The sequence below is a fragment of the Hyla sarda genome, chromosome 11 (genome assembly GCF_029499605.1).
Source record: "Hyla sarda isolate aHylSar1 chromosome 11, aHylSar1.hap1, whole genome shotgun sequence".
Lineage (NCBI taxonomy): Eukaryota > Metazoa > Chordata > Amphibia > Anura > Hylidae > Hyla > Hyla sarda.
The window spans coordinates 95,465,694-95,484,196 of NC_079199.1; the positions used below are offsets into that span (position 1 = coordinate 95,465,694).

The 18,503-nt window shown below is 46.8% G+C and overlaps 1 protein-coding gene and 1 long non-coding RNA gene across 8 annotated transcripts in view; one reads left to right on the forward strand and one right to left on the reverse strand.

Annotated features, from left to right (window-relative positions):
* The first annotated feature begins 13,205 nt into the window (after window positions 1–13,205).
* Window positions 13,206–18,503, forward strand: part of LOC130295794 (uncharacterized) — a 104,285-nt gene continuing 98,987 nt past the window's right edge. For all 7 annotated transcript variants that reach the window (XR_008848995.1, XR_008848990.1, XR_008848989.1 and 4 more), the window contains exon 1: window positions 13,206–13,304. This is a non-coding gene — a long non-coding RNA (uncharacterized LOC130295794). The remainder of the gene's footprint in view (window positions 13,305–18,503) is intronic.
* On the reverse strand, window positions 13,265–14,730 carry ANKRD63 (ankyrin repeat domain 63). The gene is made up of 2 exons (XM_056546920.1): window positions 14,625–14,730; window positions 13,265–14,434 (listed from the first exon to the last, which is right to left on the reverse strand). Exon 2 carries the CDS (start codon window positions 14,248–14,250, stop codon window positions 13,273–13,275), a length of 978 nt encoding a protein of 325 aa, XP_056402895.1. The 5' UTR covers window positions 14,251–14,434; window positions 14,625–14,730; the 3' UTR covers window positions 13,265–13,272.

The window sequence follows — 18,503 nt, forward strand, 5'->3', positions numbered from 1 at the left end:
ATGTCCTCAGATGTCCTAAGTATTCTCCCATAGTATTGGTGTAGATATGACCCCTGACAGACCACTGTATGGCCACGTGTAACATAGAGACTTACAAAAAGTTTTTATCGTTTGGGGTCTCAGTGTTCAGACTAGGGATGTCCCAATACAATTTTTTTCAGACCGAGTACGAGTACCGACAGGGCCGCCATCAGGGGGGTACAACCCATACACCTGTATGGGGCCCGGAGGTTCAGGGGGGCCCGGACGTCCCTGGACCTTTTTTTTGCAGGGGGGGGGGGTTATGGGGGTGATGAGTGGTGCGGGGGGGGGGGGGGTGATGAGAGGTGCAGGGTTATGGGGGAGATGAGAGGAGGTGCAGGGGGTTATGGGGGAGATGAGAGGTGCAGGGGTTATGGGGGTGATGAGAGGTGCAGGGAGGTTATGGGGTGATAAGCGTTGCAGGGGGGTGATAAGCGGTGCAGGGGAGGTGATGATAGGTGCAGGGGGGTGTTATGGGGGTGATGAGAGGTGCAGGGGGGGTGTTATGGGGGGGTGATGAGAGGTGCAGGGGGGTGTTATGGGGGTGATAAGAGGTGCAGGGGGTGTTATGGGGGTGATGAGGGGTGCAGGGGGGGTAATGAGAGGTTCTTGGGGGGTGATGAGAGATGCAGGGGGGGGTGATTAGAGGTGCAGGGGGTTATGGGGGTGATGAGAGGTGCAGGGGGGTTATGGGGGTGATGAGGAGAGGTTCAGTGGGGTGGGGTGATGAGAAATGCAGGGGTGTTATGGGGGTGATGAGAGGTTCAGGGGTGTTATGAGGGTGATGAGAGGTGAAGGGGGGTTATGGGGGTGATGAGAGGTGCAGGGGGTAATGGGGGTGATGAGAGGTGCAGGGGGGTTATGGGGGTGACAAGAGGTGTGGGGGGGTTACGGGGGTGATGAGGAGAGGTGCAGGTGGGTGGGGTGAGGAGAAATGCAGGGGGGTTATGGGGGTGATGAGAGGTGCAGGGGTGTTATGGGGGTGATGAGAGGTGCAGGGGGGTTATGGGGGTGATGAGAGGTGCAGGGGGGTTATGGGGGTGATGAGAGGTGCAGTGGGGTATGGGGGTGATGAGAGGTGCAGGGGGGGTTATGGGGTGATGAGGAGAGGTGCAGGGGGGGGAGAGGGGAGTTATAGTAATGATGAGGAGAGGTTTGGCGGGGGGTGATGAGGACACAGAGGATAAGAGGGGATGTATATGTATATATGATGTGTATGCATGTGTGGCAGTATTATATTCAGTGGATACAGTGTGGAGCAGTATTCAGGGTACAGTGTATGGCAGTATTATATTTAGTGGGTACAGTGTATAGCAGTATTATATTCAGTGGATACAGTGTGGGGCAGTATTCAGGGTACAGTGTTTTGCATGTTTATATTTAGTGGGTACAGTGTGTGGCAGTATTATATTTAGTGGGTACAGTGTATAGCAGTATTATATTCAGGGTACAGTGTGTGGCAGGATTATTTTTAGGTTACAGTGTGTGGCAGGATTACATTTAGTGGGTACAGTGTATAGCAGTATTATATTCAGTGGATACAGTGTGGGGCAGTATTCAGGGTACAGTGTTTTGCAGTATTATATTTAGTGGGTACAGTGTGTGGCAGTATTATATTTAGTGGGTACAGTGTATAGCAGTATTATATTCAGGGTACAGTGTGTGGCAGTATTATATTTAGGGTACAGTGTGTGGCAGTATTATATTCAGGGTACAGTCTGTGGCAGTATTATATTTAGTGGGTACAGTGTGGGGCAGTATTATATTCAGGGTACAGTGTGTGGCAGGATTATATTTAGTGGGTACAGTGTATAGCAGTATTATATTCAGTGTGTGGCAGGATTATTTTTAGTGGGTACAGTGTATAGCAGTATTATATTTTGGGGATACAGTTTATAGCAGTATTATATTCAGGGTACAGTGTGTGGCAGTATTTTGTTCAGGGTACAGTTTATGTCAGTATTATATTCAGGGTACAGTGTGGGGCAGAATTATATTTAGTGGGTACAGTGTGTGGCAGTATTATATTCAGGGTACAGTGTGTGGCAGGATTATATTTAGTGGGTATAGTGTGTGGCAGTATTATATTCAGGGTACAGTGTGGGGCAGTATTTTATTTAGGGTACAGTGTGGGGCAGTATTTTATTTAGGGGACACTTTCTGGCAAGGTTATAATGATTACTGTCGTCATGCAGAGGATGAGGATCTGCTGACAGTGAGGAGCCAATGATGTCTGGATGTCAGACTTTGCAGAGAAGATGGAGCTGGAGGAAGACCTGGTCTCTGGACCCGATGAAGAAGAAAAGATAACAGAGAAGATATCACTCAAGTCAGAAGACGTCACTCAGGTCACTGATATCATTGTGTGTTCTCCTGACTGTCCCATCAGAGCTGTAGTCACTTGTAAGTTCTGCAGTGATAATGGGTAAAACTGTGTCCAATCTGTGTCTCTCCAGCTGTTATAAAACTACAACTCCCATTGCCAGAGGCTCAGACATGCCTCAGACATGCCTCAGACATGATGGGAGTTTTAGCTTTCCAACAGCTGGAGAACCACTTCAACCGAGGTGATCGGTGGGGGTCTCAGCAGTCAGACCCCCACCAAAAAAATGACCCTGGGGGGTCTGGACAGGGGGTATGGGTAGGGAGCCCCGAGGTAATTTTTTGCATCGGGGCCCTGTGGTTTCTAGCTACACCTATGGGGGCAACTATTAACAGAGGGGCCTACCCAAACTATATGGAGCCCCCTATATAGTTTGGGTAGGCCCCTCTGTTAATAGTTGCTTCCATATAGTTTGGGTAGGCCCCTCTGTTAAAGGAGTAGTCTGGTGAAAAATAGCTTATCCCCTATCCAAGGATATGGGATAAGTTATCGATCGCAGGGAGGGGGGGGGTGCAAGTGCTGGGACCCCCCTTGCGGGGCCCTGGCAGTTTGCATGGAAGCTGACATCTGTACCTTGCAGGAAGCAGTGGCCAGCACACCACCTCCATGTATCTCTATGGGGTACATGGAGGGGCGTGTCGACCGGCGCTCCGTGCGGGTTACAGCATGCCCCCTTCCAGCCGTGCAGGAGATAGCGCGGGGCCCAATCCTCGGACCTCCGTTATCTATAACTTTGGATAGAGGATAAATTATTTTTTACCAGACAACTACTTTAATAGCACAGTGTTATATAGCACCGTACTCTGCTCTAATCTAATTAGAAATATATAATTAGAAAATAAAATAATATTGGGGGCAGGCTGGGGGGGGGGGGGGGGGGCAGGCACTGAGCTGTGTGAGGGGCCCCGAAATTTCTGATGGCAGCCCTGAGTACCGATACTTTTTCTTAAGTAATCGCCAATACCAATTACCTATACTTTTTTGTCATGTGACAGTTTTTTTCTTTAAATAGCAAAAAGGGGTGTTTTTTTTGTTTTTATTAGAGGAAGGGCATTTTTATATAAAAAAAAAAAAAGATTTATATTTTTTTTAAAGGGGGGGAGGGAATTCAAATTTTTATTACATTTTATTACTGATCATAGCATTGATCAGTGTTCTCGACGCTCCTTCACTACTGCCTGCCATGGCTAGCAGCAGTAAAGGAGCGACGATTGGACGGCACTGAGCATGGTAAGGGACCTCAGGCCATCCTCACAGCTGATCGGGACACCACGATTTCACCGTGGTCATCCTGATCAGCATCCCTGAGCCAACCGGCTGTTAACTTCAGGACTTTTAGACGCCATGATCAACTTTGATCGCGGCATCTATAGGGTTAATGACAGACATCACCGCGATCGGTAATGTTTGGCATTAGCCACAGATCCTGGCCATGACACGTGCTCACCTGCTGGGCGGGCTGCATAGTTCAGCACCTCAGTGATACCTGCCGGCAAGTATCGGATTAGGTATCGGGGACATTTGCACGAGTACAAGTACTCGTTCAAATATCCAGTATCGGTCCTGATACAGGTATCGGTATTGGGACATCCCTAGTTCAGACCCTGACCAATCACCAGAACGAGCTGAGAGAAGTCAGCGCTTAGCGGGTTCTTTTGCTGCTCTGTCATGTGACCTGGATGGATTTACAATGTAACTCACTTGTTCTTGTCAACAGTCGAAGTCTAAACTTTTGACTTGTCCCTAGAACATATTTTTTTTCCATTTTACAGGTATGCTATTGATTAAGGCCACATCTGTTTAGGCTGTTTGGGTATTTTGGGAGTTGTAGCTTGGAAACAGCTGGAGGAATACTGGTTGGGAAACTCTGGCAAAAAGGCACTGTGGACCGAGCCTTATATATATATGTTATGTTTCAACATTTTACTGACTGAATGGGCAAATATTTGGCAGCTGAATATGATTGCAGGGGGTACTCCACTGTTCCGGCGTTCGGAGCAAAATGGGTGTGGGCTGCGGTGGTCGTGATGTCACAGCCACGCCCCTTGTGGCATCACGCCAAGCCCCCTCAATGCAAGTCTATGGGAGGGGGCGTGGCGTCCGCCATGCCCCCTCCCATAGACTTGCACTGAAGAGGCTTGGCATAATGTCATGAACTCCCACAACCAGCGTTTGGAACAAAATGTTCCGAATGCTGTTGCAGTGGAGAAGCCATTTAAGGACCATCACTCTGTGCTGCTGTACAGGCTTCATGCCCATGGCATATCCTGTGGCTTAGGGGCTCATTCACATTACAGAATCTCCACCCCGAGATATTTCAGTTAAAGATTCCGTCTGAAGTGGGAGCCGGCAAAACAAACTGGCTGTAGGACCGCTAGGAAGTGCGGTAATAAATGCCAATTTTAGAGTGGATTACGGCAAAAGAATGAACATGTTCATTCTTTCGGTGGGGTCTAGGGTCCGGAATTTCTGCCACTGAAATTCCGTAGTGTACTGCACTTTATTTTCCAAGCAGAATTCCGCTCTGTAGTGTGAATAGGCTCTTACTCGAAGCTAAGAAGAGGATATATTTGTATTCAGAGTACAGTCCACTGTTCTCGTCATACTCTGGTTGATGCATATGTTTGTCATGTATGTTTGAAATATGCTGCCAAAAGTATGCAGCTGTATGCCTACAGAAATGTATAGATAGTTTTTCATTTATTTAAAGGGGTTAGACAGGAATTGAAAAACAGACCTAACTTCTTTTAGAAGCCACTCCCTATCTGTCCCCAGGTTGTATGTGGTATTACAACTTGGCTCCATTCAATTCAACCTGGAGAACCACACTGAACCTGGAGACCTAACACCCCCTCCATTCATGTCTATGAATCGAGGGGGCATGGCATCACGAATATGGCCTCCGGCTCCGAGCCTTATGAACAAAACATTCAGAACTCTGGAGCACCGGAGTACCTCTTTAATAAAGGCAGATTTTCCTTCAGTCCCATTAAATAGTAGCAAAATCTACTGCGGACAGATTCTCCCACCTCATCTGTTGGTCTTTGCAGCTCCTCCAGAGTCCCCATGGGCCTCTTGGTTGCTTCTCTGATTTTCTCCTTGCCCCGCTTCACAGTTTAAGTGGACGTCCTTGTCTTGGTAGGTTTGCGCTTGTGCCATATTCTTTTCATTTTCTTGATGATAGATTTTATGATGCTCCGTGAAATGCTCAAAGCTTGGCATACTGTTTTTATAACTAACCCTGCTTTGAACTTGTCCACAACTCTATCCCTGACCTGTTTGGTGAGCTCCTTTGTCTTCATTCTGTCTGTTCAGTAATGCTCTCTAACAAACTCTGAGGCCTTCACAGAAAAAGTGCTTTTGTACTGAGATTTAATTGCAGACAGGTGCACCCTGTTTACTAATTATGGTAATTAATTCGCACCAGATCTTTTTTTAGGGGTTTCACAGTAAAGGGAAAGTACATTTTTAATTGTAAATAATAATTTATTCCCTCCCCACACAAACTTTCAAATAATGGACTATTTTGTGTTGGTCCATAACATATAAACGCTATGGCATAAATTTAGATCTGTCGCAAAATGTAGAAAAGTCCAAGTATGTGTGTGAGTATGCATTCATGTAAGGCACTGTATATTGATGAGCTATTTGTTCAGGATGTTCATTCACTTCAGTGAAGCTCCCATTCTGTTAAGATTTTAGGTTTGGATTTGTTGTGGATTTTCCACTATAGATTGTGGTATGACGTGTGCAAGTTTAAAGGAAATCTGCAGCGAAAAAAAATTATCCCCTATCCACAGGATAGGGGATAAGTGTTTGATCGCAGGTGCTCCGAACACTGGGACCTTCCTGCGATCTCCTGCACGGGGCCCCGGCATTGCTACGACTCTCCCTTGCAGGAGGTGTGCTGGCTGCAGCATGACGTCCATGTATCTCTATGGGAGAGGCAGGGATGAAGCATTCGTGCCTCCCCGCCTCTCCCATGTATGGAGGGGGCGTGTCTTTCGAGCTCAGTGAGTTTGACGCTGCGAGCATTAGCCGGGGGACAGAGCAGCAATGCCGGAGCCCCGTTCGGGAGATCGCAGGGGTCCCACCGGTCGGATCCCCCACGATCAGACACTTATCCCCTATCCTGTCGTCTTTTCGCTGCAGATCTACTTTAATAATAAAACCTTTTTTGTAACTTTTTATATGCCAGTGTTCAGTTTTTGGGCATACAGAAAATTATACATTCCCATCAATGTGTTTAAAACTGAAGTCAGGGAAAAAATCCAAAACAAATCAATAGTTTTATCAAAATTGACATGCAGATTTGAAATCCACACTGCAGGCCTATTTCAGCACATTTTTTTTTAACATCTCATTCATAATCTGAAGCCAATATGAGCAAATACATGAGTGTATTTTTTAAGTTTTCTAATTATACTATGATATACACTTTCTATATTTACATACTGTGTGTGTTTTGGTGTAATTGGCTCTGAAACTCCCATTGAGGTTAAGACAATGTGAGCAGGGTTTTATGCCGTAACCCTGCCCTGCCATCAGACAATATTATAATGCAGTAATATTAGACCAAGTTAGATCCTGGTGGAACCAGGATACTACGAAACATTGGGTCAATATAGAAACATAGATAAAGGGCTGCCACCCACAATGTATTATGGCTTAGGAGTATACCAACCATTATCATAAGGCAACATGCCATACTATTAAGGAAATAGATAATAAGAGATACATTAGCATTCCCCGTCAGGCCTACTGAGATCCCCATGACTCTAAAGGAGTACTGTGGGGCAGTAAAATGTATCCTCTATCCAAAGGATAGGGGATAAGTGTCTGATTGTGGGGGGTCCAACCATTGGGACCTTCCATTATCTCCTGCCCAATGCCTTGCCAGGTGACACACATTATTCATGTGAAGAGCTGCAGGAGATCTGACACTTATCCCCTATCCTGCGGATAGAGGATACATTGGCCCTCATTTACTTAGAAAATCGGGTTGTAAGTCTCTTGCTTTCTTACCCGACTGCTTTTTTCCCCTGGTATTTATTATTATGTCACATCCTGTTTGTCGCACGTGGGTTTTTGTTGGTTTTGGTTTCCAACTCCTCTGAGCTGTAGGGAAAAAATCCACAACAATTCAACAAATTCGGGTTGGAAACCTTTATAAATACGTGGGAAAGCTCAGAAATGTCGGGTTACGCCCCTTTTTCGGGTTTGGGAGAATCCACATCGGGTCCGTCGGGAAAAAATATCGCATTGTGTCGCAGACTGGTGCACGATGTCTGCGACATGTCGCAGAGAAAGATGCGCCAAAAATACCCGACAAAAGAGGTCGGGTTTAGAATAGTAAATGAGGGCCATTTTCTTTTAGACTGGACTACTCCTTTAATATTGACCCCTAGAACTATGGAACAGAAGGAAGCATAGCCTCTGATCTGGGATCACTACAAAACTTCTCTTGTGTATGGAGTATGTAGCAGAAAGAGGACTTCAGAGAGGGAACAGGATTTATCGGCGCTGAATGGATCAGAGAAGCAGGAAAGCGGAGCCTTCAGGTGAATATCTTTTATTGTTCCAGCATGCAACGTGTTTCGCTGCACATGCACAGCTTCATCAGGCACGTCAGATGGGTCACCTACACCTGGTTATATACCAGATGGAGTTAACCCCTTCATTAAAAATATTAGACACAAAATTAACCCATATAAAACGAGCATTGTAAAACAAACAATAGGTAGAATATGTACCGGTAGTTATCAAAAATCCAAAAGGTTCTTAGTTTTTCAATCCATGCATGGGAATGTGCATGCATTATGTGCATGGGTATGTGCACACATTCCCATGCATGGATTGAAAAACTAAGAACCTTTTGCATTTTTGATAAATAAATATATAAGCAATAGATGTAGAATATATGTATCTATGTACAGTTTTGGCTTAAAGACTATATAATGCTAGTTTTTCTGTTTTTTTTTATGTACAATACCTGATCACCTTGCAGGGTCTCTTGAATATATGTATTGTTTGTTTTACAATGCTCGTTTTATATGGGTTCATTTTGTGTCTAATGTTTTTTCATGAAGGGGTTAACTCCATCTGGTATATAACCAGGTGTAGGTGACCCATCTGACGTGTCTGATGAAGAGGCGCATTCTTAGAGAAACATGTTGCATGCTGGAACAATAAAAGATATTCACCTGAAGGCTCCGCTATCCTGCTTCTCTGATCCATTCAGCATTTCTTCTGATGTCATGACCACAGTGCTCTCTGCTGACCTCTGCTGTCCAGAGCTGGAGAAAATCCCTATAGCAAACATTTGCTGCTCTGGACAGTTCCTAAAATGGACAGCAGAGGTCAGCAGAGAGCACTGTGGTCATGACATCAGAGGAAATGCATTTCTTTTTTGGATTTCTCTTTAGTATACAGTCCCTAAAAAGTACTGGAAGGATTAAGATTTTTTTAATAGAAGTGATTTACAAATCTGTTTATCTTTCTGGCACCAGTTGATTAAAAAAAAAAAAAAAAAGGTTTCCACTGGAGTACCCATTTAAAGAGCAATTCCAATGAGGTTGCAGTGGCTGGATACATGTTTACATCTTCCGACAACCCTGCAGCCTCAATTGCCCGCTGCTTAAGCAAGTGGTCTATTAATTTGCAGGAAATCCCATAGACCAAGTCAGTAGACTACTTGCTTTAGCAAAGGGCAACTCGCAGGCTTCGGAGCATCAATGGAGTTGCACTTTAAAGGGTACACTGCCCATAGACATCTGATCCCCTATCCAAACGATAGGGGATAAGATGTCTGATCACAGGGGACCCGCCACTGGGGACCCCCACGATCTTGGCTGCGGCACCCCAGACATCTGGTGCACGGAGAAAACTTCGCTCAGTGCTGGATGACTGGCGATGCTGGGCGGAGGCTTGTGACATCACGACAGCGCCCCGCTCGTGATGTCACGGTCATTCCCGCTCAATGCAAGTCTATGGGAGGGGCCGTCACGCCCCCTGCCATAAACTTGTATTGAGGGGGCATGGCCGTGACGTAATGAGCCTCCGGCGCTGCACCCGACGCTCTAAACGAGTGGCGGGACCCCGTGATCAGACATCTTATCCCCTATCCTTTGTATAGGGGATAAGGCTGCATTCACACTGTGGTTGAATCTGGCTGGGGGAGGGGAATACCGTGCGCTCCCGTACCCCAGCCGGACCGGCGTCGAACTCCGTTGACTTTAATGAGCCGACCGGAGTCAAACAGTGACTCCGGTCGGCTCATTTTTGCCCCAAATCCGGTTTAGTGACCGGACCTAAAACAGTAGTTTGCTGTGGTTTTGGGTGCGGTCACAAAACCGGATCTGGCCCAGAAATGAGCCGACCGGAGTCACTGTTTGACTCCGATCAGCTCATTAAAGTCAACAGAGTTCGGCGCCGGTCCGGCTGGGGTAAGGGAGAGCACGGTTTTCCCCTCCCCCAGCCGGATCTGGCAGCCGCACACTCCAACCGCAGCCTTAGATGTCTAGGGGCGGAGTACCCCTTTAAGTCTAGTTTCACATGAGCATAATACAGGCACATTTCTGTGCTTACAGTCAAATGTCATGGTCCGACAATGGGTCTAATGACCCAAACTGATGGCATCTTAGGGGTCTATAATGAGGTTAGTTCCAGTCGACCAATGGAGAAGCCAGAACAGAAAAAGAAACTGGTTTTGAACAAAGCTGTAACACCTCTATTTTTCCACCATCTGACTTATTATTACTTATTATTATTATTATACATAAGAAGTAATTAAATATTTAGTGTAGTAAGATCTGAACACTCTGAAAGTAAATATGCAACAAGCAATTTATAAATAAAAAAACGAATTATACAAGATTAATATATATTTTTGTTTTCAAATTCGGAGTTGAAGTCAGTACATTTCTACACCAAAAACTGACTTCAACCCCACAGCCCTGGTCGAAAAACCTCATCTAGTGTACGCCAGCCTTATGCACACGCATTGTATGAAGATTCTAAGTAGGCTTTAAAGGGGTTATCCAGGAAAAAACTTTTTTTTTATATATATACTGAAAGTTAAACAGATTTGTAAATTACTTCTATAAAAAAATCTTAATCCTTTCAGTACTTATGAGCTTCTGAAGTTAAGGTTGTTCTTTTCTGTCTAAGTGCTCTCTGATGACACGTGTCTCGGGAAACGCCCAGTTTAGAAGCAAATCCCCATAGCAAACCTCTTCTAAACTGGGCAGTTCCCGAGATACGTGTCATCAGAGAGCACTTAGACAGAAAAGAACAACCTTAACTTCAGAAGCTGATAAGTACTGAAAGGATTAAGATTTTTTCATAGAAGTAATTTACAAATCTGTTTAACTTTCTGGAGCCAGTTGATATATAAAAAAAAGTTTTTTCCTGGATAAGCCCTTTAAAGGGGTACTCCGCCCCTAGACATCTTATCCCCTCTCCAAAGGGGACCCCTGCGATCTCTGTGCAGCATCCGGCATTGGTTTAGAATGCTGGGTGCGGGCGACAGGGTCATGATGTCACTGCCACGCCCCTGCAACATCAAGCCACGCCCCTTAAATGAAAGTCTATTTGAGGGGGCGTGGCATGATGTCACGAGGGGGTGTGGCAGTGACATCACAACCCCGCCGTCCACTAAAAGAGTTCACAACAAAATGTTCCAAATACTGGGGCAGCAGAGTTCCCCTTTAATAAGAAACCACATTAGCAAATAAACAAATTCCATAGTATGAACCCAGCTTTACCAATAGCAAACGGCAGAATTGTGAATTCAGCTCTGTCATCAGGATTAGCACAGGATAAGTCAGTGTTTCCCAACAAAGTGTGCCCCCAGCTGTTGCAAAACTACAATTCCCAGCATGCCGGCATGCTGAGAGTTGTAGTTTTGCAACAGCTGGAGGCATGCAGGTTTGGAAACACCAGGATAAGTTATACAAAGCCTTTTCATAGGTATTCAACATAATGGGGGAGATTTATCAAAACCTGAGCAGAGGAAAAGTTGCCCAGTTGCCCATAGCAACCAATCAGATCGCTTCTTTCATTTTTAAAGAGGCCTATGAAAAATGAAAGAAGCGATCTGATTGGTTGCTATGGGCAACTGATCAGCTTTTCCTCTGCACAAGTTTTGAATAATCTCCCTATATATATATATATATATATATATATATATATATCTCAACAGGTTATAGATTTTTATCTATAAATATAAATGAAATTTTACGCCCGTGGATGTCCAGGACCCCCGAAACCAATCACGTGACACGTCAACGTGGGGGGGCTGTAAGTCGTCAATATATCAGCAAAAAACGTATGGCGGCATATACCGCATTGTACCCCCCCCCCCCCCCCGTTCACTTTAATTGATCGAGTATAAGTATACAATTGACTAAATTCAGCCGGTTTTTATTTTTTTTTTTTGCATACATATTGGGGAAAATAGACTAAAATGTAGTCACTATTAGTTTTCAATGAGAACATTAAATGAATAGGTCGGCTATGGTATACTTAGGCCAGCCTAAGGCTCAGTTCACACCTTTATTTATTTCTCCCCTAGTCCAGCATGCTTTCTGCTGTTGAAAAACTACAACTCCCAGCATGCCCGGACAGCCGAAGGCTGTCCGGGCATGCTGGGAGTTGTAGTTTTGCAACAGCTGGAGGCATACTGGTTGGGAAACACTGACATATCCTTTATATGATTTTTTTTTCTTCTAAAAACAGCGCCACAAAGGACCCCAGGCTGTGTGCGGTATTACAACCTGGTTCCATTCACTTCAATGGCAGTGAGGTGTAATACCACACACAACCTGAGGAGAAGAGTGGCGCTGTTTTTTTTTTTTTTTAATGATCCCGGATACCCCCTCTGAGTAACTGGGGCTTCCGGCAACATGTCGGTATCCCGTGAGCCAAAAAGATACCACGTGAACTGAGCCTTATTCACAATCTATATACAATATATTTCCCCTCCCTACCTGAGGCCCCCTAGCTATTGGGGAAACTACACATCCCAGCATGCACAGACAATGGAAGGCTGTATGGGCATCCTGGTAGTTGTAGTTCTCAGCAGATAGCGAGCCACGGGTTAGGGTGGGGACGAACCCTGTCATAACGTTAGAGGTCATGTGACCACACTTCCCACCCGGGAAAAAAATTCTTGCTTAGTCATGTGACCAGTAATGCTCCTGCCCTGACTGATATAAAGCAGTGTATCCCCAAATCTGTGGCAAAACTACAACTTCCAGCATGCCCAGACAGCAGAGAGGTATATGGGCATTGTGGGAATTGTAGTTTTACAACAAGATGGGGGGTGGGGGGGGGGGGGTGTACACTGACATATAACATGTGGCAAGCCTTCAGTCACATGACTAGTGCTTAAGAGCCCTAATAAACAGTCATAAAAGGTCATGTGACCAAAATTTTCACCTAGTCATGTGACCAGAAAATATCCTGCTGAGTGACATAAAATAGTGTTCCTTCCCCCCCCCCCCCCCCCCCAAACCTGTGGCAAAACTACAACTTCCAGCATGCCCGGACAGAAGAAAGGTTATAAGGGCAACATGGAAGTTGTAGTTCAGCAACAGGTTGAGGATAGACTGACATAACATGTGGGAAGCCTTCAGTCACGTGACAAGTGCCTGACAAATCCCTAATAAGCAAAAGTCAATTCTGAGTGAAGTAAAGTCAGGTGACAACCAACAGACTTCCCGCCATGAATTCCCGCTCGTTTTCCACTCAGTCATGTGATCAGTAAACCTCCTCCCATTGGCTCTCTGCCTCCAGAAGAAGCAGAGTAGGTCCTATCAGCAGTCAGATGACCCTCGGAGGCGGGCAGACGTCTAGCTGCTCCTGGGTCACAATGCCAAGGCCTGCCAGCTGCTGGTCGGTAAGAGCTGGCTCCGGCTGCAGACACTGTCCCTTCTCTCCCGCCTTAAGTCTCCTGTAAAACAGGGCAGGTTATCCCCGGACAGTCCCCGGCGCAGTCCTTGGCAGAAGTCCGGTGAGGTGACCCGGCGGAGCAGGCGGCTGCACTGTGTCTCCTCACCGGGGCAGGAGCCGTCCCAGCTGTGCGCTCGCTGGATCCCGGGCTCGGGGATCCGAAGGGTTTCCTTCTCCGGTAGGGCTTTGTCTTCCGTGTGGGCGGGGACACAGCTGGCGGAGCGGACGAGGATTCCCCGGCTGTTGTCCTCCTCGTCCTGGCCCCTGCGGTGGGAGAAGGGCCGGGAGAAGCGCTCCAGCATCTGGCGGGACAGCGGCTTGGGGCTGCGGGCGGTGTTCTCCCCGTTCCTGGAGTCCGGGCTCCGTCCCCTCAGGGCTCTCTCACACTCCCAGTGACCGGACACCCGGGCGGCGTCCAGAGCCGATATTCCCGCCCGGTTGGTGGCGTCCAGGCGGAGCCCGAAGCGCTTGTAGGAGCGGAGCAGGAAGAGGAGCTCCGCACTGTGGCCGCAGGACGCCGCGTACATCAGCGCTCGGTTCCCGTTGCGGTCCGGGATCTCGGGGTCCGCACTGTGCTGGACCAGCAGCTTCACGGCATCCAGGTGTCCGAGCTCACAGGCCAGGCTCAGCGCCGTGCGCCCCGACTCGTCCCTCCCGTTCACATCCGCGCCCTTGTCCAGCAGCAGCCGCACGAAGCGGGACCGGAGCTCGGCTTCCCGCAGGCACACGGCGAACATGAGCGGGGTGCGACCCTGCTCCCCCGCCGGAGAGTTCACGATCCTCCGGTCCAGGGCGTCTAGGACGAAGCGGGCCAGGTGCACCTTACCGCCGTGCATAGCGTCCAGGAAGGTCCGTGTGCCCGAGCTGCGCCGGAGGTCCCGGGGACGGAGCATCCTCGGGTGAGAGCTGAGCTGTCCCGGTGATGTGACCTCCGCGATCCCCGCTGTGAGTCCCGGGGCTGCCCGAGCCCCGGAGTTTTATACTAGATTGTCACCATGGCAACGGGGACCGGTGATGCTGCTGGAGCCTGGGAGGGTCCAGAGTGATAATGGGGAGGAGAGGGAGACTGCACTACACCTGTCCTCACTGCCCTGGACTCTGTATAACATCTACACCTGTCATCACTGCCCTGGACTCTGTATAACATCTACACCTGTCATCACTGCCCTGAACTCTGTATAACATCTACACCTATCATCACTGCCCTGGACTCTGTATAACATCTACACCTGTCCTCACTGCCCTGGACTCTGTATAACATCTACACCTGTCCTCACTGCCCTGGACTCTGTATAACAAACATCTACACCTATCATCACTGCCCTGGACTCTGTATAACATCTACACCTGTCATCACTGCCCTGGACTCTGTATAACAAACATCTACACCTATCATCACTGCCCTGGACTCTGTATAACATCTACACCTGTCCTCACTGCCCTGGACTCTGTATAACATCTACACCTATCATCACTGCCCTGGACTCTGTATAACATCTACACCTATCATCACTGCCCTGGACTCTGTATAACATCTACACCTATCATCACTGCCCTGGACTCTGTATAACATCTACACCTGTCCTCACTGCCCTGGACTCTGTATAACATCTACACCTGTCCTCACTGCCCTGGACTCTGTATAACATCTACACCTGTCATCACTGCCCTGGACTCTGTATAACATCTACACCTGTCCTCACTGCCCTGGACTCTGTATAACATCTACACCTGTCCTCACTGCCCTGGACTCTGTATAACAAACATCTACACCTGTCCTCACTGCCCTGGACTCTGTATAACATCTACACCTGTCCTCACTGCCCTGGACTCTGTATAACATCTACACCTATCATCACTGCCCTGGACTCTGTATAACATCTACACCTGTCATTACTGCCCTGGACTCTGTATAACATCTACACCTATCATCACTGCCCTGGACTCTGTATAACATCTACACCTGTCCTCACTGCCCTGGACTCTGTATAACATCTACACCTGTCCTCACTGCCCTGGACTCTGTATAACATCTACACCTATCATCACTGCCCTGGACTCTGTATAACATCTACACCTGTCATTACTGCCCTGGACTCTGTATAACATCTACACCTGTCATCACTGCCCTGGACTCTGTATAACATCTACACCTATCATCACTGCCCTGGACTCTGTATAACATCTACACCTGTCATCACTGCCCTGGACTCTGTATAACATCTACACCTATCATCACTGCCCTGGACTCTGTATAACATATACACCTATCATCACTGCCCTGGACTCTGTATAACATCTACACCTGTCCTCACTGCCCTGGACTCTGTATAACATCTACACCTGTCATCACTGCCCTGGACTCTGTATAACATCTACACCTGTCATCACTGCCCTGGACATCACTGCCCTGGAGAATTGTTTAATGTTTATACAAAATTTGTTGTAATGTATGTAATATTCTTTGAATAAATAAATAAATGAATAGAAAAAGTTATCTGTATCAGCAATTCCCTTGCCGATAATGCGGGCGCATTCAGTGAACTGCAGCAGCTTTTGCGGGGCCAGAGACCGCCGCCGCCCGCTTCTCTCCCCCTGCCTGTCCTGGGGTCCTGAGTCCAACCACTGCCGCTGCTCCATTGCCTCCTCTGGCCAGAGACCGCCGCTGCCCCATTGCCTCCCCCATCCCCGGTTTTATAATTACCTGTTCCCAGGGTCCGCGCTACTTTTGGCTCCGGTGGTGTCCTGAGCTGCCACTGGGCGCAATGACGGTGATGTCGCGTTGAGGACGTCACTCGTAATTGCGCACAGCAACAGCACAGGACGCCGCAGGAGCCAGAAGTAGCGCGGACCCCGGGAACAGGTAATTATAAAACCGGGGATGGGGGAGGCAATAGGGCAGCGGCGGTGGTTGGACTCAGGACCCCAGGACAGGCAGGGGGAGAGAAGCGGGCGGTGGTCTCTGGCCCCCTCAAAATCCTCTGCAGTTCATTGATTTAAAGCGCCCGCTTTAATTTATTGATCTGCAGCAGCTTCTGTGGGGCCAGAAACAGTTAATCAGGGTATACCCGCACACACTCCCTCATATTACCAAGGATATTTGGGGGGGGGGGGGGGGGGGATTAAAATGCACGGAATATCGGTATAACCTATCGGCTATCGGCCCGAAAGTTCACAGGTTATCGGTATCGGCTCTAAAAAAATCTATATCAGTCGATCCCTAATCTCTATGCTTGTGGATTATTACATCAAACATTGTATAACATCACTGCACCGTACTCTGTATAGAACATATCACCATACCTGTGTATTACAGTACAGTACTCTTTACAAACCATCACTATACTACATCATTATATACACCTTGCCTGTGTATTACTAAACTACATCCTTGTATACACCTTGTCAGAGATGTGACTATACCTTTGTATTACTGCACTTTACTGTTTATAGCACATCACTATACTCTGTTTTACACATTACTATAATATAGTCAGCATTTTCCCGCACAATGTAGCACTGTATGTTTTACTATTATGTCCAGGTGAAATAAAAAAACAAAGAAAAACAATGACATTTAATAACTTGTGGGGCTCCCGTTTCTACGCAGTGCACTTTTCGTAAAAATGACACCTTATCTTTATTTTGTAGGTCCATACGGTTACAAGGATACCCAATTTATATAGGTTTTATTTTACTTCTTTAAAAAAAATTATAACTACATGCACCAAAAATAGTATGCTTAAAATTGTCCTTTTCTGACCCCTATAACTTTTATTTTTCCGCATACTAGACTATAATGAAGGCAATTTTTTTGCGCTGTGATCTGTAGTTTTTATAGCTTTTTATACGATTTTTTTTATGGTATATGAAGTGACTAAAAGATGTGCAATTTTGGCCTTGCTATTTATTTTTTTACGTGTACGCCATGAACCGTCACATTTACACAGGTGGTGGTACCACATATGATTGTTTATTTTTTATTACGTTATTTTATTTAAAAAAATGCAAAAGGGCCATTCAAACTTTTATTAGAGAAGGGGTTGATTCACTTTTATTAACTTTTTGTTGTTGTTTATTTTTACACTTTTTACTTATTTTTTTAGTTCCCATAGGGGGTCCACGATTGCATAGAGCTTTGGCTCAGCATTGATCAGCTTTATCGGTGCTCTGCTGCTCTAGCCTGCAGAGCCTGGGTGGGACATCAGAGCACCAATTGGACAATGAAGAGGCAGGTAAGGGCCCTCCTGCCATCCACTCAGCTGATTGGGACCTGCGATTTCGCTGTGGCTGTCCCAGTCAGCTTCGCTGAGCTACCAGCAACATTAGATCCTGCATTTAGATGCTGCAATTAACTTAAATTGCGGCATCTAAAGGGTTAATGCTGGGCATTGGCCCGATCAGCGATGTCTGACTAACCGTGGGTCTTGGCTACTGATAGCATCCGGGACCCACCGGGTATGAAGCATGCTCAGCTCGTGAGCATGCTTCAAACTACGGTAGCGGGACCAGGACGTACAGGTACGCCCTTTGTACCTGTACGCCCTTGGTCCTTAAGGGGTTAAAGGACAAGTCTCATGCCCGACAGTACAGAAAAACGTATCAACTATTGGAAGGATAGGGAATACGTTTTAGATTGCGGGGGAGCCAAGCGCTTTGGCCCCCCACAATCCTCTGTACGGAGCCCCTGCTCTCCCCCAATCAGGGGCCGCCACGCCCCCTCCATATATCTCTATGGGAGAGCCGAAGATAGCCGAACTCTCCCATAGAGATATATGGCTCTCCCATAGAGATATATGGAGCGGGCGTGGCGGCCCCTGCTTCGGGCGGGGGTCATGACTCGCCACTCTGTGGGAGAGTTGCAATTAAAAATTGAATCTAAAAAGTTTTTCTGTACTGTCGGGCCTGAGACTTCTTCTTTAAGGACTCCGGAAATTATCATTTTTGCATCAGTTTTTTCCTCCTTTCAAAATCATATGATGGCTTGTTTTTTTGCATGACCATTTGCACTTTATAATGACACCTTTTGGTTTTAACATAAAAAGTACCTCAAAACCAAAATTTTTTTTATTTGTGAACGGAAATGTATAAGAAAACTGCAATTTTGCAACTTTTGGGGGGTATGGTCTTTAGGCATACTTTGTAC

Excerpts from the sequence above, each read along its gene's own strand:
- ANKRD63 (XM_056546920.1), bottom strand. The coding sequence starts at position 14,250 with ATGCTCCGTCCCCGGGACCTCCGGCGCAGCTCGGGCACACGGACCTTC.